Source organism: Crocodylus porosus, unplaced genomic scaffold, assembly GCF_001723895.1.
Source record: "Crocodylus porosus isolate Cpor-Errol unplaced genomic scaffold, CroPor_comp1, whole genome shotgun sequence".
Taxonomy (NCBI): domain Eukaryota; kingdom Metazoa; phylum Chordata; order Crocodylia; family Crocodylidae; genus Crocodylus; species Crocodylus porosus.
The window spans coordinates 16,740,421-16,760,961 of record NW_017728918.1 but is presented as its reverse complement, the minus strand read 5'-3'; the positions used below and the strand labels follow the sequence as shown (position 1 = coordinate 16,760,961).

The window sequence follows — 20,541 nt, the reverse complement described above, 5'->3', positions numbered from 1 at the left end:
CCAACTTAAGCTAAGCACAAATGCTTTTGAAAAAGCCCTACTCCTTAATAGCTCACTATTGGCAAATATAGCTAGTTTGCTGCTTTTCCAATGGCAACTCTTCTGCATCCTGGCAAGACTACAGGCAATAAAACTGAGTGTCTGAAAAGAACTGGCTAGCTAACCCAATGAACAAGATGCCTCAAAAACTTGATCACTGCATCTACTGGAAAAAAAACTTTCAAATGTTGCTATGAGTTTCAGCTTGTCCCAAAATCCTTGCTTCTAAATCCAGGCTAAAACAGCTGGTCCAAACAAGTTTCTGTAAGTTCCAGAAACAACATTTCTCTAAGTAGATAGTCATCTACTCAGGCTTAACGAGACACAAATTTAGTTTGTTAGTGAGAGCTGTTTTGGAGTTGTACATGGTGTTTTCTCAACTTTCCAAGTCATAGGATGCCCCAGGAGTTGTACATAGTCCTCACTGTCCTGTTCCAAGTTAGACAATGCGTATTGGGCTGAGTTCAAATAAGGCTGACACAAAAAACAGCACAACTTGTCTTGCCAGGGTTGCAAGGGTTGCCTGAAATAGTTAAGCAGGCATTTGCTAATGATTTAAGACTCCTGATGTCTGTCTTCTGTCCATGTGGTAAATGCAGTCACTTGTACACTACAAAGCACACGACAATGTAAACAACTGAGTAACTACATTTCTATAGTGTCAGTGTGAAAAAGTTACCCATGGTAAGAATAAACATCAAACTAAACATCTTTGTTAAAACCCTGTTTAACTTAAGTCCTATCTTTTTGCCACAGAACTACCAGAAGCAGTTGGTGACTGTGATAAAAATAACTTGTATTTAGCAGTTCCCATTTTTGGTCTGCACCAATATTGGAATCTATATGTTGGCAGTAAACTTCTGAATCAGCACACTGTGCTCTCCAATGGGTACCTTGTGACTACCAATTCTACCCACCTGGTATTGCAAGTACCTCTTTTTGCTACAGGAATTATCTATGAGGTATGCAGACACCACTATAGGGTCTCTATATAAAGGGCATAAGGTTGTTCACTCCTAGTCCTGTCTTATAGGGTTACACTAAGCACTCCTGATGCAGAACTCATCAAGAGGGAATGAGAAAGTAAATGTAACCGGATCAAGAGATTTCAGACTCCTACCTACTAGAAAGCAACTGCATTCCTTTCCCAGTACACTGGCTAAAGTGGTCCCCAAACAGAAATACAAACTTCACACGTTTTTAATATCCTGAGACAAATGCCCCATCCATATGGAGAAACCCAGAAAAATATGGCCTTTATTAAAGGAGTTCTGCTTACCTTGGTGGGTAACCTAAAGTTATATTTAGCCCATGTGAAAATAAGAATAATTAGGGACTCTTCCTAAACACATTATAAGATTGCAATAAACACCTAAGCTAGTCTGAATAACCTGCAGAACAGACCCCATGCCTCACACATACGGCTCATGTCAGACCCCCAGAATTAACTTTTCACATTGATTTGGGGGCAGCAGGGCAGGCCATACAAGGAGAGACTAGAGGGCCTGAACCTATTCAGCCTCCACAAGAGAAGGCTGAGGGGGATCTGGTGTCTGTCTACAAATTCACCAGGGTGGGGATCAGCAGGGAATAAAGAGATGTCCTGTTCTCCCGGGCACCACCCGGGGTAACTAGGAATAACGGCCGAAAGTTGATAGAGAGCAGGTTCAGGCTAGACATCAGGAGGCATTACTTTACAGGTACAGCAGCTAGGACCTGGAACCAACTTCCAAGGGAAGTGGTGCTTGCTCCTACCTTGGGGGTCTTAAAGAGGAAGTTGGATAGCCACCTGACTGCTGTCATATGACCCCAGCATCCATTCTTGCCCAAGGCAGGGGGTCAGACTTGATGATATGTTTAGGTCCCTTCCAACCCTAGCTACTATACTATGATAACCTCAAACCTTAATCTTAAAGAGCAGCGTCTTAGTTATGCTGATCAATGATGTATTTTGACTGGAGAAATATTGGATTATTTCCCACCCCACAGGAAGTGTCCTTCCAGACAATCAAAACGAGATTTGATATTACACTGAGGAAAGTAAATACTATGGAGACCTTGCAAATATTTTCTGTTGGCTGCAATTTTAACTCTTCAGAATTTATAGGTAAGCCATGTACTTGGATCATAACATAGAACATGCTGCCTTTCCCGAATTAAAGAGCCTCTCTAATTTTCTTAGTATGCTATCCCAATGGAACAATAATCATTTCTGCCAAAATGAGGACTGTTCCTTCCATTGACATGAGAAAAACAAAACTGAAGGACAGCACCTGCAAGCCTGAAGAGTCTAACGATGGACGTGCCTTCTTCAAATTCCACGTCACCACTTGTGGCACATCGCAGAGGGTAGGCTACCGGCAAGGGTGTGCACATGCTAGCTTTCTCTCTCTCTTTTTACTGAGTAAACTTCCATTTTAATCAACTTTTTGCTTGCAGTTTGAAGGTAATCGCATCATTTATGAAAATGAAATATCTTATGATAAAAAGACTCTCCCAGCACGGGGACCACCTACAATCACAAGAGATCCAGACTACAGGTAGGAACCATAGCTAACTGGCTCTTCTTAACCTGAACACAGTATTTCAGAGAGAAATCATCCATAGACAGGATTTTGTTAAGTATGTTCTTAACAGAGACTCTGGCTTCTTATCCCATTACCTGGACTAGCTTTCATAACCCCTCTGTTTCTCAGTGGGTTAACTGCTTTGTTTATCCCTTTTGATATCTTCAACCCACTATTGCCCCTTACAGCAGTCACTTTCCCTCAGCCTTTCCTCCCCTTCCTCTACCTTTATTTAAATGAATTCATTCCTTTCTATTTAGTACCTCCCTTTTCCACAAAGCCACTCATAGCATCTGAAGAAGTAGGCTGCACCGTATGAAAGCTCATAAGCTACAGCCTGCTTCTTCAAATGCTCTGAAAGCTCATGCCTTTCTGAACAAGGTAGTTTATAAGGCACCAGCCTGCCCTGCCTCCTGCCTAACTTAAGATAACACAGTCAGCTACCTCTCTTGATCCTATGTAACAGTGATAGCTTTTCGAAAGTATCTACAAAAAAATGTCTTCCTATCTTAGATTAACAGTCTTGTGCTACTATCCAGCTGAAGAGACACTAATACAAACTGCCGTAGTTAATGACCCATCCAGGAGCCTATCTTCATCTTTTGGCTCTGGTAAATTGCTGGTGAGATCAAATCTTGCAAGTAGGTGACATTATTTCCTTCATTTTTATACTCTATTGGATGCTTGTAGCTTTTCAACACTCTTTTTTCAGTGCATTACTTCTCATAATAATTATTTAACTCTTCTTTAGGACTGAAAAGACTCAGACAGGTCTGAACATAATTTCAAGGGTGTCAAAAGGTAAGAAAAGCAGAATAGTTCCAAAAGCATCTTCAACTGGCCACCGACAAAACCCCCAAACTTGTTCTCATAATGAATCTTTCATGGAATTTCTCTGAGTCAAACTTGACAAACATTTAGACCAGTGCTTTTCAACCTTTTTTCATTTGTGTACCCCTAAAAAATTTTGAATGTAGGTGTTGCAGCCCTTTGAAAATTGTAAGTGTGGGTATTCACATACTTTTGATTGATCACACTCGTCTTTCACGGACCCCTTAAACATAATCTGAGGACCCCCAAAGGTTTGCAGACCACAGGCTGAAAACCACTGATTTAGACAATTCTTGGAGCCCATGTTGTTTAAATCAAGGGGATAAATGAGGATCTCGATGTTGAAATGCACTTGGAAATCTGTTGGATGACAGGGTCGTGTAAAAGTACAATTTGAATGCACACAAATTAACATAAATGCATAATCCTGTAAAACCCTTGCTTGCTGTTCTAGCAGTGTAATCACCTGCTTCTGCTTGGCATGCTTCAGACCCAAAAATATGGCAGTGAGGATGCTCCAAGGTGTCTCCCACAACCAATTTCAAGACCACTGAAGCAAAACACTGAACTTTAGATCATGTTAATATCTGGGCCCTTTTCCATTGCAATGTAGGGACTCTCATGAGAAGTAGACCTTTCCATATTTTGCAGAGGTGAAACTGATCCTTCTTAAATGATTTGCCTAAGATTATCCAGGGACTAGCGTAAGGTATTTCCAGGAAAACCTTGGAGACATTAAGTTCAGGGACAAAGGATAACGAGTTCAGAACAGCTATCCTATTAGCGTAGACAGGGTTCCCATTCATGCTTACTGTGTGGAAGGATTTTTCTCCTTTTTAAACAGGGGGCGAGAACCTTGGCCTAGGTCAGGGTTAGGTCTTCACTGCCATGTCCCATCACTCTAGTAAAAGACCTGGATAATGTTGAAGTGCTGCATCCCTCTGAAGAGCTGCTGCAACAAAAGCATTATCCTTATTGAGTAATAGCATTAATAGACATGGGCTGCCTGCATATAGTAAAAGGATAATGTTTATAGAAATATCAAAATTCCCATACTGTGTGGAGCAAGGGTCCATCTTATATATCATCCAGTTGCCAGTAGTGGCCTGCAGAAAATGCTTGAGGAAGTAGAAAGCAGACAGGTGTAGAATTATATCTCCTCCACAAAGACTACCTACCCCTTATAGGAGTTATGGAAATCACAGAGAAGAAATGCTAGACGAGACTTCCAGAGGTCATCTAGTCCAATCCCCTGAAAAATTATTCCTGTCCAAACCACCCTATACAAATCCATAATCTAACCCCTTAGTAAAGTACCATCAACCCTGATATAACAAAAGACGTAACACCCTAACTGCCACAGGTAAAGCAGGGGAACCAGAGCAGCCAGTGTCCTTCTTCTGTAAAAAGTTGTCAATATATTTCTCAAGAGATCCCAGGCAGAGGGCCATGCCCTCCCACCGCCTACTACAGAGGAAGACAAAAAACCCCATAGTCTATACCAATTGGGGTAAAATTCCTTCCTGACCCAAAATATGGTAATCAGTGTGACCTTGAGCAGAGGGGCAAGACACCTCTGGTAGTCTTTAGACTTCAATCAGTGTTGCCCACCTCTGATTCAGCCCTTTTAGAGTGAACATTGAGAAGCCCTGCATATAATAGCTTAGTGGCTTAACCCTCAATTAGCACAATATTATTGTTCCTTTTACCTCCTAATGTCTTGCTTTTCATTTCTTTACCACAGTTGTACATTGAGGAAGTCCGAGTGTCCATAATAGTGCCCAGAACATAGCAAGGGCAGCTTGTGCCCAAAAGCTTGTCTAATATATCTTTCAATCATAAAGTTGGTGCAATAAAAAAACATTACCTCACTCCACAAATCCAGCTTCTTAACATTCCCTAGACCCACCACAGCAACAACAGCACTACTACTACAGTTCACCACCCAGTAAGGGCTAATGATTTCAATGTCCATTCCAAAGTCCATCAAAATGGACATAGCTCATCTGTAATATTTCAAGTTTGGAACAGCATTTGGCAGGGTAAATTCTGTACCAAAGCAGCAGTAATTAAAAAATATATATGGGTGAAATACTAATCTCTCTTTAACACAGCAAGGTTCTTCCACTAGAATAATTTCGCTCCTCTTACTAGATTTGCCAATCTCAAACTCTGCCCAGTGCCCAGACAGTTTCTGGCTTGCTGTGCAGGGATGTCATTTTCTAACTTTCTCTGAAAATGAATAGTCCCTGGAATACAATAGAATGTGTGTGGCCTACAACTAGTCTCACTCTTCCTGGGAAGCACAAAAAAGCAGGGTACTATGGAGCTCTGCAATGTTCCTTTGCCAGGTCTCTGATTAAGAAAAAGCTTAGAAAAAAAAAAAAAAAAACTGCTGTGCCAGATAACTGAAGAAATAAAACATTCTGTAATGCAGCAAGGACACCTCTTTTCTAAGTTTATAGGTAGAAAACCACTGGGTGAGAACATAGTTTCTCATTGTTGAGATAATCCCAGCCCTGGGGAATAGACTAAATGGAGGGTCTGCTAGTAAAAGCACATAGGTCAACATAAGAACTACATAGAAGGAAACAGGCAATGGTTTTTTTGTGGTACGTTTATGGGTAGGAAACCACAGGAAAGAGTCTGTGAATTATTCATGTCTGAAATGTTCCTTGCCAAGACATACAGCCAATCTGTGCATGTTAGCAACAGCCACCTGTTGGATTTATTGGTGCAGCATATGATCATGAAAGGGGAACATTTAGGCTGTGAAGAGGGCAGCCAGAATTATTTCAGACATTCTACAATCATTTATAATTTTCAGGCGGAGAACCCATCTGAAGTCTGGTGAAGGTGTAAGCTCGACACTACCATATCCCTCTATATGGCTTACTGTCCAAAGAATACACTGTGCACTCATTTCGAAGTTGAGACTGTCTGCCTTGTATATGAAAACACAATATAAATAAAATTTTACTACACTCAGCTATTCTTCTGATTCATAATCCTTTATGAATAGCAACCCTTTCAAGCCAAAAGATCATTACAATATGTATCTCCTTACTTCAGTTTTCCAGTGTGGGTAATGATGCTTTTCTGACACAAATTTCAAGAAGCCTCAGTGGTTGAGAATGCCACAAAGCATTGTTTATTAATTTCAGACTGAAAAGCAGATGGTGTTTGTGATTGAAAGCCAAAAAGATCTGCCTAGCTTACAAAAATACATACCTTTTGGCTAGAGCTGCCCTGAAGAATTAAAAAGTATGTTGGAAGTTACAAAGTTCTCTCTCTTTCAGAAAGACATATTTACTATGAATCAGGTGTGAAATATTCATTATTCAATCCTGTTATCATGATAGGTACGATATAGAACACAGAATAGGAGAAAATATAAAATGAAATGTCTATGAAAGAATGGGATCTATTATTTTTAAAAATCTTGATTTATTTGCTCTTCAAAATATACACGATGGGAGGTTTCTTCCTTTTTTTCTTTAAAAAATAAAGCTCATGTATTGGCATTTGGAAGTGATAATAGCTTGGTGAAAGCTGTATCTGTGATCACTCCTTCAATCCCTTCGCAGACAGTTTCCAAGTGACAGATCTCTACCCACTCTTCTCTAAAACTGAAACTCCCTTGTTTAGCGCCCACCTAAGCTGGATGGATCACTCTTCTAGATCAGCTGTGTCATGGGCAGAATTAGATTTTCATCAACAAAGAATAGTAACCGAGTTCCTTACTTCTGAAACCAAGCAATTTAAAAGATATGCAACCTTTTTGTGTATTATTTAGCCTTGGAAGTAGCGGGCAGTAATATGATATAAAATGTAGTCAGTGCACATACTTGGCATTTCTGACAAAGAACAAAATCAAAGTTCTTGGAAGTCTCAGTGCCTCTTTTCTCCACCCAAAAAACAAATTCAATAGCACTATGGGGACATTCTAATACGTTTTTGAACAAGAAGGGGAGCAAAGTAGTTTGCTGACTGAAAGTACTGCAATGCTTCACACCAGAACTACTAGCACTAACTGTAGAGAGAATATAAAGTAGTCCATGGGTCCCTCTACTTACCCAAGTAGCTTTGAGATCTTCACTGCAATTGTATGTCTCAGTGACCAGGATGTAGCCTTGTGTTTGTAAAGGCTTGGAGATTCTCCGTGAAGGAACACAGAGTATGAAGTTAAATTACTATTAAAATAATCTTATTCAACTTTATTCCTATGGATAAGACAACTGCACGATCACATATGGCATTCTAAAGTTGAGCACTACTCAAGGCAAATCAGCAACTAAGACTGCAACAGTGTGCACTAACAAAGATGCGTCATCGTGCAGATTTTTATTTAATATACACTTTTTCAGCAAACAGAAAAAAAAAACCTCACAATAATTACTATAAGCAAGTCAAATCTTGTGGCTTCTTGCAGTTCATACTAAATTTAAAAGCATATATCTGCTTAGTACTCATTCAGTCATAAAAAAATAAAACAACTGTTTCTATACTTTCATCCATTAGTTTTGCAATCAGTATATTTGAAATCAACAGGCAACCTTCTAATAGACTATAAAACAATTTTAGAGAAGTAAAAAACCTAAGGCTAAACTCTTAAAAGATATCCATCACTGTCCATACAACTGGACATTAGACACATTGCTGTAAGGAGTTAATTCAAATTAATTTTTCACGTGCAAAAAAGCTCTAAGATTGTTTAATACCCTAAAAGCTTATGTATAATGTATATCCTTCAGTGTAGCTTCAACTCTTCTGTATATATAGGCTGTGAGCAACATTATTGTTAAGATAAATCGTTTTTCATGTTTCAATACCTGAACTGAAACCTACCATATATTTTGATTATTTTCTGCACTTAAGACTGTCTAAATAAATCTGCAAAAGTACCTAGATATCGCTTTAGAGCGAGGATTTTAGCTGTGGTTACTGAACTTCCAGTAGCCCTGTATATATTATAAAAGATTTCAACATAAAATGACCAGCATCTTAGACAGATTTAATGCTGTCCTTTTGCTCAACATTACATAACCATTAAAAAAATAATTTATTCTGCAATTATAAAAGATACCCACTTTGATTATTTATCCAAGACAGCCAAGAACTTACAAACCAGAGCAGGACAAATCACATGTAAATTATTTTGTATTGCTTTCCTCAACAACTGAAATGAACTGAAGACAACCAAGAGTCAGGAAAAATATTTTTATGTATTCAATTGTTCATTTAATAAAGTTCTCTTTTGTTTTTCCTCTTTGTCAAGAATAGTCTGTTTTAGACTCAAGGAGGCATCTTCAAACCGAGGGTTTAAATCTAAAACCGTCTTGAAATCTTTCAGTGCCTCATCAAAGTGCCCTGTTTCAAAGAGAAGAGAAAGGCGTGCATTATTGTTTTTCAACAGCAAAACTATTTTACAAACTCAAACTGAAAAATAACTGCTTGGTGGATTTACTAAACATTTCTATTGAATGTATTTGAAGCTCTGATCCTCTGATTACTAGTTATGCTGAGCTTCTATTGAAATCTGTGAAAGTTGTGGTGCTCAGTACTTCACAGTAGATGTCAGCCTTCTCTGCAGAAAAGGACCCAGGGGTTACAGTGGACAATAAACTGAATACGAACCAGCAGCGTGCCCTTGTTGTGAAGAAAGCTAACAGCATACTGGGCTGCATTAACGGGAGCGTTACCAGCAGATCAAGGGAAGTGATTATTCCCCTCTATTCAGCACTGGTGAAGCCTCACCTGCAGTACTGGGTCCAGTTTTGGGCCCCCCTTCCATTTCAGAAAGGATGTAGACAAATTGGAGAGAGTCTAGCAGAGGGCAACAAAAATAGTTAGGAGGCTGGGGCACATGACTTCTGAGGAAAGGCTAGGGGAACTTGGCTTATTTAGTCTGGAGAAGAGAAGACTGAGGGAGGGTTTAATAGCAGCCTTCAACTACCTGAAGGGTGGTTCCAAAGAGGATGGAGCTGGACTGTTCTTAGTTACGGCAGATGACAGAACAAGATGACAGAACAAGAAGCAATGGTCTCAAGTTGCGGCAAGGGAAATTTAGGTTAGATATTAGGAAGAATTCTCTCACCAGGAGGGTAGTAAAGCACTGGAACAGGTTACCCAAAGAGGTGGTGGAAACACCATCCTCGGAGGTTTTTAAGACCTGGCTAGACAAAGCCTTGGCTGGGATGAAATAGTTGGGGAAGGTCCTACTTTGAGCAGGGGTCTGGATTAGATGTCATCCTGAGGTCCCTTCCAACCCTAATTTTCTATGATACTATGAGTCTCAAAATCAGATCCTAAACCCTGATGTATTAATGCATAAGGGATCTGCTAATGTAATTCAGCTACAAATGTAACTGAATCTCACATGACCATTTTCAGTATCTTGCATGACTATTTTCTATTACTGCTATCAAAGACAAAAAATATAGAAGCACATTAATTCATGTTAATGACAAAGACTCATCAGGAGTTACTGAATTTGGCCAGCTGTTGTATAAACTGAATAGAACAAAAATAACCTATCACAGCTTACTTTGAACTTATATACTGATGGCAGATTCAACGCAGTTCACATGATACTAACAAACATATTGTGGTAGACGTAAAATGATGAAGCCTCAGTGAGCTCTGACCTCATTTTGGCCCTGTGACGGAAATCTACATACAATTACCATATTCCTATGAACAGATGTTTTTCAACTTAAAGATGCAACCAAATAATCTAGTTCTCAACTTTAACAAAATTAAATAATGACATATTTAAAAGAACTGAACCTTTTTTGTTGTTTTTTTTTTACTTGATTTTAAAGGTGCAAGCCATTTTCAAAATAAATCATTTGTTTTAAAGAGTGTTTTATATTTGAAACAATTTGGTTATTCCCGAATCACTCTCCTTTTGGTCCATGCAGAATCCTGGCAGCAAGAGCTGCAGTGCAGATTTACGGCACAACCCAAACCTTAGTGAAGGAAGTCAATGGAAATGCTGCCGTAATGACCACTGCGCTCTGTTCAGCTTCAGGAACAAAGATGATGCTTTTTTTTTGGACTAAAATCCACATTCTGCCACGGATTTTCTTTATGACCATCACTTCTCTTTCACACAATTACTAGACAACTGCCACACTACATAATGAGCAATGGCCAAACAGAATGATTGAAAAACAATTTAGTATCTCCTTGCCTTTCATCATCTCACTCTCTCATTTAACCATATTTAAATAGGTTTTACTCTTGCTAGACAATGCACATAGAGGGATGTGGACAACATGGAGAGGGTCCAGAGGAGGGCCACTTGCATGATCGGGGGCAGCAGGGCAGGCCCTATGAGGAGAGGCTACGGGACCTGAACCTGTTCAGCCTCCACAAGAGAAGGCTGAGGGGGGATCTAGTGGCCTGTTACAAACTAGTCAAGGGGGACCAGCAGGCATGGGGGAGTCCCTGTTCCCCCGAGCACTGCCAGGAGTGACCAGGAATAACGGTCACAAGCTGGCAGAGGGTAGATTCAGATTAGACATCAGGAGGGGCTACTTCACAGTCAGGGCGGCTAGGGTCTGGAACCAACTTCCAAGCGAAGTGGTGCTGGCTCCTACCCTGGGGGTCTTTAAGACAAGGCTAGACAATCACCTAGCCGGGGTCGTTTGACCCCAGTACTCTTTCCTGCCATGGCAGGGGGTCGGACTTGATGATCTGCTCAGGTCCCTTCCGACCCTACTAACTATGAAACTCTAGGTTTAATAACAAAGCTAACTTCACTAAAATCAATGGAGTGATACAGATGGGTGAACTACTCAGTGGCAATACTCAGGAACTATTCCTCTCCCTCATATGTACCCAAAAGGAAAGCCAAACAGCAAAACACAAACTGTAAACTGCTGTTTCACACAAGATCAATTTATGCCACAGAAAGCTGCTGTTCACTTGGTGGGTCACTCTGCTCTGCATCCCAATGTCAAACAAGCACTATACAAACAAACAGATTGTGGGAGAGCAGCAAAAGCCAGTTCCTGTTTTCATTTGAAGCCAAATTACTCAGAACGGTGATTCAAAAGGACTGCCTGACCCGTGTCACTCATTTTACACGCTGGAGTAGCTCCCCTGGCTTGATCCTGGAGCCTCAGAGCCCCTGAGTTTGCAGCACATTGCAATTTGCACAGAAAACAGTAAAATTATGGAAGTGAATAAAAACATTTTCCATACCTAGCCTATACAATATTAATCCTCTGTTATAATACGGAATTTCAAAATCTGGTTGTGTTTGAATGGCTGAGGTGTAGTCGTCCATTGCTTCATAGAAGTCAACTCTTAAGTACTTGATCTGTCCCCTGTTATTAAATGCAGCCGCAAGGTCCTGAGCAGCACATTCGCTTAAGATGAGAAGAAGGGAGAGCTCCATTAGGATTCACGAACCACTTACAAAACATATCCAAGAGGACTATTCACAGGTCCTTAAACTACAGCATACCCTCAGCTTTAGGGGTGCTGTTCGAGGAAACCTCCTGAACTTAAGCAATTTCTAAAGATCTGTAAATTATTCTGGCGCAAAACTACGGCAGAAATTCCCAAATGTAAAGAAGTTCTTATCAGCCACTGGTACGAGGGCGACAACATCTGACTTACTGTCCCAAAACAGGCCACTTACGCTGGACTTTCCAAAGTCGTATTGACTCGGACAAGCCAGATGTAATACCGAGGTGCACTGCTCTTGGTGCTCCACCTCGGCACGCTTGTTTTGAACCTATGGCCTCACTCCCATAGGGGGGGTTGCAGCCAATGGACGGCAGGTGGGTGGCTTTCTTCCATCCCCACATTTGCCACTGATCCTAAAGCCTCTGTCTGTGGGGGGACAGGTAAACAGGTGCGCGGGCAGGACAGCGCCAGGGGAACCAGGTGGCCCAGGCCAGGCCCTGCCAGGAGTAGCCACAGCTGCTCCATTCAGACAGGTGGGGGAGGGACCAAAGCGTCAGAGCCTGTGCACTACCCGCATGGACGCCCCCACAGGATCTTCTACGCATGCTCCACGCGCCAGGCAAGCGCAAGGGGCTGGGTCCACGCGACTTCACCTGGAGGGGGCGGAGCCTGAGCAGTCCGCGATAAAGCGGCTGTACAGCGCTTCAGCCTCCTCGAACCGCCGCTCCCGGAAACGCGCATGCGCAGCTGACAGCAATTCAGGGTGCCGACGGCCGCGCTCCTGCTCCATGTCGGCGGGGGGGCCCGGGTCACGTTCCCATAACCGTCAGCGGCTGCTCGAAGTGGCACTAATCGACTTCCGGGTCCCGCGCGGCCCCACTATGCACCGCGCGCCGGGGCGTGTTCACTCCCTGCGTAGAACAGTGACATCAGTAGATCCTTGCCGGGGATGCCTTTTATTGGCGCTGCAGCGTGGCGGGGCGGAGTCAGCCGGGCGTGCGGGCGCAGCACTGGCCTTGCGTTTGAAACCTGGCGCGGTTCGCCTGCTGTGCAGCGCGCCCAACGCAGACCAGTCCCCTGCAGTGTGCGGGGAGCAGGGGCACGGCCTGGCCCCAGCCTGCTGCGCGGAGCTCGGCCTTTGAAGTTTGGCAGTGACTGGAGGACGGCCCGCAAGTGTCCTGATCTGTGGGGGACTAAATATTGCATAATTAGTGTGTCTCCCTCAACGGACTCGTTTCAGTTTTTTTTCTTCAAGGGCTCACCGATATATTTGGGCAATTATACTTCTGGCTTCGTGGCCCGAGGTTGCTGCTTTAGGGAATCCTCACCGGTAGCCTAATTGCTGGACCATCAAGGTTATACCACTGCATAGAAAAACGTTTTATTTATTAAACGTATTACAATACAATATATGTAACATTTATATTATAAAGCACTTCCATACAGAAAAAAATAAAAGCAAGAGTTGACTCCTGGATACCTGAAGTTAGAACAAGATGCCCCATATAATGTTGTTTGGTTTTTTTTAGAGAAAAGTTCATGGTGTGCTTTTGAAAAATACCAGCCTGACAAAACTGAAAACTGATTTGCTCTTTTTCTGTACAGAGCATGTACAATATGAACAACAGCTACTCAAGCTTCCCCATGCTTCCTAGCACTGTAGCTCAACTAACTACAGAGCAGGATAGATCACCTCCAAGGATATTGTAATTACCCTGTCTGCATGTCCCTATCTCCATTTATACCAGTACACAAGGAAGACAGTTATGACAGCGTGATACAGATATCTGCCCACAAAGAAAAAAGGCAATTAACTTGTAATATGTAGTTCACTAATGTGGTTTTTTTTTTCTTTTATTACTAACATTAATTGAGTCAGCCTCATTACCTAAGGGGGAAATATTTGAAAGAGGCAGGGAGAACTCAAGCTGCAGATTCCAAACTGCAGTTTCTTTGCTGATGAGCTTGTTTGGCTCCTTTGTACTGCACTGGTGAATATATTCAACAAAAGAATACAGCATCGATTATCTGCTTTAAGTACATGTATTAGTATGTTCATTATAGTAGAAAAATACCACAGACAATGATGAGGGTTGCAGTGGGTGCTGTTTAACACTGGACCTTGTTGGAGGAAGAGTTGCAGAACTCTTGCATCGAGTGTTGAACTTATGACCCCGAAGGCTCAGGGACCACCTTGTGAGTATATGGGCATGCGCAGTCAGCCCTATGCAACTTGTGACAGGAACATATGTTACCAATGTTGGGTATGGTACCAAGTACCTACCTGAGATAACTGACCCCTGGATTGGTCAGTGGAGTGACTGGCATGCGACTGACACCCTTCCTGTCTTGAGTGACTGGGTGAATGGAAGATTGACAGAAGTGGAGTGATCAAAAGGATGAAATAGGGCTGACTGTGAGAGAGGCGGGTGTGATGAGAGTGGGTGAGAGCTGGGGCAGCTGGTGAGGGCCAATATCCCCTCTTTCCTCGAGTCCTCTCTGGGTATATTGTGATCACTTGGAACTGCTGCTGTATTGTGTATGTAAGCTGCTAAGGGCTGTGCATGTGTCTTGTGTTGTGGCCAAGATGAGAATATTAAGCTGTTCTGTGCCTGTGACCACTAGCGAGGCTGTTGCAAGTCTGAGAAGAGCTGTACTTTGATCTCTAGTTTGTGTGTGTAGTACTGTATAATCTTGTTATGGTTCTTTATACTACTTACTTGTTGTTTTTTATTTCCTCTCTTGGATTACAAAATAGTCTAGTTGTTGAATCATTCACCTGAGTCTATGGTTTCTTGGTTACAAACTAATATTTGGTCAGCTAGAGCTGGGCTTTAAGCTTACAGCTGACATTTAAATAGGCCCCACCATTCAATTAGAGGAACAAAATCTGCATAATTAGTGTATCGCCCTCGATGGACTCATTTCAATTTTTTTTCTTCAAGGGTTCACCTATATATTTGGGAAAAATTAATAACTACTGCTGCTTGATACTACATTGATGACTCAGTGTAAACAGCCTGAGAACAGTGGATGTTGAATATCTGTTTGTAAATTTAGGTCCAGTTTACACTATGAAAAAAGGCTCTTAGCCTCAACCACTTCATAAAAATGTCACTTAACAAATCTTTCTTATGACAGACTGCACCTTCTTTGTTCTCTTGCACTTCTTTTTCGAGATTTTTCTCTGCTAATAGTAGTATCCTGTAACAGTACATTTAACAAGCAACAACAGAATCATTACATTTCAAAATATGCTCTTATATTTATCAGAGTCTGAGACATAACATAACCTTTGTTTTTCTTACTAAGCTACTGAGCCATGGCACAGAGGACAAAAGTTATAATTGCTTATTTCTTGGGCCTGTACACAATGCTTGCACACGTTGCACATCCAGAACTGATACTCTGTGATAGGTCTTCCTGTTGCAACACATGTTGGAAGTTTTCCTTCTCCACTACTGAAACAGAAAGGAAAAAACTAACTGTAACTTTAAAACATTCTAAAATAACAAATATTTGTTTCAGGAGTCATCTGGATAAGGGAAGTGCATACATAGCTTTATTTTAAACCTATATATTTGGGGCACATTTACACGAGACATTTACTGCACAGTTGACTAATTAGCTGTTCAGTAAATGTCTTGGCATCTTCATCTGCACCCCTCTTGGGCTGGAATAATCTAATTTACTCTGTAGCAGGATAGTACTTATAAATACAAGTGCTATCCTGCTTTGGAATAAAAAACTCTGTAGCAGAGCACATGTAGACACTACCCAGTGAGCTGGGATATAAGGGTGTATCAGTGCAGGGAGTACCTGCCAGCTAGCCCCATACTGATGCACCCTTATGGCCCAGCCAGCCCCTCTGCAGCACGTTGGGCCAGGGGGAGCAGTCCTTATCCTCCCCACCCCACCACCAGGTTCCCTGCCAGCCAGGGCTGCTCCAACCCAGCTCAATGTGCTGCACATGAATAAACTGTGGAGCTTATTGCTTTGAAGATTATTGTTCCCAGGTGTACGTTCAAAGAGCCCACTCAGGAGCAATAAACTCTAGAGCAGTAAGTTCCACAGTTCTGTCATGCACCATAACTGCATGTGTATATGTGCCCATGCAAAATTTTTACTGGCCATCTACCACAAATTTAGCTTTTTTTATTTAGCATTGCATTATTTTATTACGATGGAACTTATATCAAGTAAAATTAACATATGCTACCCTATGGTTGGGTACATTAATCCTCCTGATATGATAAAACATCCATGTGTCTTAACATCAGCACTTCAGAACCAGCAAGTCCAAATAGTAAATTTCGTTAGCAGCGAGTCCTGTCCTGGTTACACATGCCTAGGATGGCTAGAGATTATAGAAGGGAAGAAGTGGGATAGATCAAGGCCCCTGCAGTGAGGGAGGGAGTGGGGTAGAGGCAGGTGCTGCTCAGCCAGGTCAGGATGGGGTGCAGGATGGAGCCACAAGCAGCTCATCCAGGGGGGTGGTGCGGTGGGCAGGCGGGTCCTGCCACTATGCACACCCCGGGACGGCACGGGGGGAGGAGTGGCGGGGCGGGCATGTGCCCCCGGATCTGCACATGGGCTGAGGCAGGCTGCTGCTGTGGGCTGAGGCTGGGCCTGGGGCGGTGCTGAGCTCTTCCTGGCCAGGGGGGAAGGAGGGGTGGGGCTGGCTTGGGCTGTGTTCAGGGCAGGCAAAGGCATTGGGAGGGAGGGTTGGGGAGGCTACAGGGAATTTTGGGGTGGCTGCACTCCCTTCCCCCCCACCCCCAAAGCCCACTTCCAGAGCCGCCGCCACCCACACTGAAGGCAGCCCACCCCTGCCGCTACCTGCATATGTGGGTTCATGTGTGATTGGGGAGAGAGTGGTCTTGTGAGCCCTTGACTGAGACTGATTGTAAGGGCATGTGTAAAGATCAGTGGTGCATGCATCTGTGAGAGTTGGCACTGTGGGAAGGGTCAAACTCCCAGGAAATCACTAAGCTGTGGAGTGACTCCCGCCATACGTGAACGCATCTGCCTGATTTACCTGCCATTCGTTGTGAGGGTAAAGTATCACCCACCCTTGAGTCTGAGGTGCTTAGTACCCATCTGGGGAAAGGCAGAGAAATCCTCAGTGAGTGACTAGAGGCTGAAGTAGCAATCTTAGCCTCCACACTAGGCCTTCAGTGCTCTGGATTGCCCTCAGGCAGTAATTTAATAGTGGTGTTTGGCTGTTACTTGTAAATACTGTACAGACTGATTTACCTTATGATTCATATTTGTTGTTATTGTTAGTACTGTTAGTGACTGGGCTTGTTATATGTTTATTGAACTTATATCCAACTGTCTTGTAATCATTGGTTTATTGCCCTCTGAGTGGGACCAGGACATAGGTCTATACCCAGGGAAAAGTCCCTTTTAGGCCCACCAAAAATTTAATTGACAGGGTAAAAGGTATAGCAACCCTATGGGTTTATTTAGTGAGAGACCCTGCTGGTTTCCTGTCAACAATTTTAGCAAAACATTTTAACATTAACCAAAAAAACTAAATAATAGCCTACCTCTCCAGAAGGCCATCCAGATCCGATTTTTTGCTATACTTAGGACAGTGCTTAGTGAATATTTCCAGGGCAAGATCTTCATACTGCTGCTTCTGTTCTGGGCTAAGGGTTTCCAAGGACTCAAGTTTAACAAAGGCTTTTGAACAAATACCAAATGCTCTATTGCCACATGCACACAGAGCCAGAAGGGAATAGATTTCAACTGCAGGGATAATGTCTTCATAATCTCGCAGGTGAAGAGCTACAAAAAGAAAAGAACAAGACAGCTATAATAAGGCACACATATAAAGGTAGACTTTGCTTAAAAATTATATTCTTCCCATCACATCACTATTATGAAAATGCTAGACCATGTCTAGTTCAACCTGTTTTAAATAAACAACTTGTGCTTGTTTAAGACCTGAAAAAGAGTCCCTGTACCCTACCTTTTAATTCTTAGCCTTCCAGAAAAAGAAGTGGAAGGCACCATCTGCCCAGCTGACTCCTACTGATTCTAGTACAGTACTGATCTAGGAGCAGCATAGCTGTGATCTTCTGGCACACCATATTCAATCAACAGAGGTGCATGGTCATTACAAATACCTAGGTATGGATGAACCTACATCTGGAATGGTTTCAAAAGGAGACGGGGAGTTGCTGCTGCTCCGAAACACATATCAGCTGTTATACTATAACTGTTAGATGTGCACAAACCCTGATCCAAGCAACTGTAGCTGAACAGCTCTAACTTTAATCCTGTTTCATCCAGAGTTAAGGTTGGAGCCAGTTTGCTACGTGCGCATGGCTCCCAGATTAACTGGCACAGCATAACAGCTGCTGCAAGGTCTGAAGCAACACCTCCCCCTCTGCTTTTTGAAACTGCTCCAGATACAGGCTTGTCCAACGCTTTAGGGGAATTATTTAACCTGATAAAATAGCTAGTTACAAGTTCTATTTCAGACCTCTATATCTGGTAATACTGGCAATTCCCCTGTAAAACTACTGTATTTTCTCACATATAACCTTCATCTTTCCCCCCAAAACCACCTGTGGAAAATCAGGGTGCACATTATATATGTGAGAAGAAGGATCCCCATAGGTCCAGAAACTGTGTGGAAGCAGCAGCATGAGTAAGCAGTGGTAGTGGTTAATTGCAGTGTCTCAGAGCTGTGGCAGTTACCACTAAGTGTAACACATACCATACCATATATTCTGACATACGGCACACCCATGTATATTGTATGCACCTTGATTATGAATGGGAGCCTAAAGACAAAAAAAAGATCTTTCATTGAGGTAACTGGTAGCAGTGGCAATTACCACTGTGGCCGTTTCTCCTTCTTCCCCCCAACCAAATTTCCACCAGGGGAAAGGGGGAGAGAAGCCTCCCTCTGCGTCTGCACACTGGATCACGCCAGGACATGGAGCTGGCCTGTGGCCAGATCGAGCGCACCAAGTCTGACTTTGTACACTGACTCCAGAACCACATGCCAGGTTGGACTGGCGTGCTGAGTCCAGGATCATGTTACTGTCGGGGTAAAACCGAATGAATCAGGCCCCAAGGTCACGGTGGGCCGGGGTGGCGATTGGAACACGAACAGGTGGGATTTGTGGCAGTGGAGTCTGAGTGGCACGAAAGCGAATGGTTTCAAACAGGTGGTTTTATTACTCGCGCTTTGGAAGCGGAGGCCGAGATGCTTTCTTCAGTTACAGTAATGTAAATGAATACAAACAACGAAGGGGTCTGTTGGCCCACGCGGTTCCAGAGTGGGCCCTTCGGAGCTAGGTGCAGCTACCCACTCCTTAGTCCCAGGGCTGGTCAACAGCTCATTAATAGGTTCAAACAAACAACAGAAACTGTAACTTGGTGAACGCGTGACGCCAGTCCAAATGGACAACGAGATGGGATAACCAGAGGATGATGCCGAAGTTGAATGCCAGGTAAGTTGAGCCGAAATCGTGGTTAAGTTGAGTTGGAGTTGTCCAAACCGTGGTCAGAAGTCGTTGCCAAAAACCAGTCCCGTAACCAAAGAAGCCAAAAATGGTCAGAGCTGAAAATGATTCAAATCGCTCTGCAAAGGACTGCAGACAGGAGGAGACCAAGAGGCTAGGAAGCCTTGCTGAGGAGTAGTCCCTGCAGCTGTAGCCTCTGGTCTCAGTTTCAGCAGATCTGCCCCCAAAGGAGGGGCTCATTAGCCTTAAATATGAATTTAATAGCCAATCAAATCATTCTCCAAATAGAAAGTTCTAGCCAGATTACCTCATGCTACAGAAGGACTGAGCATGCGTCAGATCAGGGCGTGGTTATTACTGCGCATGAGCAACACAGAACACTGGGTCATGGTTGACTGCCAAGCTCAGAGGTCATGCAGGGGACACACACAGGCCAGGCCATGCACTGTTCCATTTGCCTAGGCTGTCAGTCCTTGTCAGAGCCAATTCTCTGTGTTGGCAGCATCCATAATATTTTGCTTTGACAGTTACCTCCAGATCCACTACATAAGGTCAGACATTATCCCTGCTCCGAACCCCAGCATGCTGCCCTAGACCCAGTGTGCAGGCTCAGGCCCAGCATGTGGCTCCATGGGCCGCATCCAGCACGTGGGCTGGCAGCAGGCTTCGGAATAGGCCTGGCTCCCTAGCTGCTGCCAGTTAGATCAATCAAAGATCTGTTTTTTTCCCTTTAGCCTCGCATTCATAATCAAGGTGCATACAATACACGGGGATAAGCTATATGTGAGAATAGATGTTACTTGTTGCTCAAACTGACACCTTTTCCCTTCATTTTGGTGATTGTTACAATGTTAGAAATGGAATATTGTTAGAAATGCGCAGCTTGCATCTTGCACCTGATAAGGAAGAAATACTGCCAAAGACTCCTTTCTCCCCCAGTCCCGCCTCAGTCTTTCTCATGCTGATTGCAGAAGCTGGAATTCAACTGACTGTGGCCTTGGGGTATGAACTTTTGGCGAATTGTTGTAGTTTCTGGGCATGCTTAATAAGCTGTTACATATTTACCCCTCCGCCCCGCATACTTAAGTAGCTAATTATACTATACATGCGATGTATGTAATGATGTAACTACATGTATGCTTGTATGAAACGGAAGTAGCTGTAAGAGTTCCGGTGTCTGCACACGTGCTCAGGAGAGA

The 20,541-nt window shown here is 43.0% G+C and overlaps 3 protein-coding genes across 5 annotated transcripts in view; 1 reads left to right on the top strand and 2 right to left on the bottom strand.

The window, feature by feature from the left end:
* The first annotated feature begins 2,238 nt into the window (after positions 1 to 2,238).
* LOC109312184 (zona pellucida sperm-binding protein 2-like) lies at positions 2,239 to 2,630 on the top strand. Its single transcript, XM_019538215.1, has 2 exons — positions 2,239 to 2,388; positions 2,479 to 2,630. The coding sequence occupies exons 1-2, from the start codon at positions 2,260 to 2,262 to the stop codon at positions 2,581 to 2,583; spliced, it is 234 nt and encodes a 77-aa protein (XP_019393760.1). The 5' UTR covers positions 2,239 to 2,259; the 3' UTR covers positions 2,584 to 2,630.
* Positions 2,631 to 7,760: 5,130 nt separating this feature from the next.
* TTC32 (tetratricopeptide repeat domain 32) lies at positions 7,761 to 12,727 on the bottom strand. Its single transcript, XM_019537362.1, has 3 exons — positions 12,512 to 12,727; positions 11,649 to 11,815; positions 7,761 to 8,807 (listed from the first exon to the last, which is right to left on the bottom strand). Exons 1-3 carry the CDS (start codon positions 12,646 to 12,648, stop codon positions 8,659 to 8,661), a joined length of 453 nt encoding a protein of 150 aa, XP_019392907.1. The 5' UTR covers positions 12,649 to 12,727; the 3' UTR covers positions 7,761 to 8,658.
* A 1,107-nt stretch (positions 12,728 to 13,834) lies between these two features.
* The window catches only part of WDR35 (WD repeat domain 35), a 68,323-nt gene continuing 61,616 nt past the window's right edge, over positions 13,835 to 20,541 (bottom strand). For 2 of the 3 annotated variants that reach the window (XM_019537361.1, XM_019537360.1), the window contains 2 exons: positions 17,411 to 17,651; positions 13,835 to 15,319 (listed from right to left, as the gene is read on the bottom strand). In XM_019537361.1, the coding sequence (XP_019392906.1) occupies positions 15,166 to 15,319; positions 17,411 to 17,651 (395 nt within the window). In that variant the 3' untranslated portion in view covers positions 13,835 to 15,165. The remainder of the gene's footprint in view (positions 15,320 to 17,410; positions 17,652 to 20,541) is intronic. The other variant, XR_002101546.1, reaches the window with a different exon arrangement.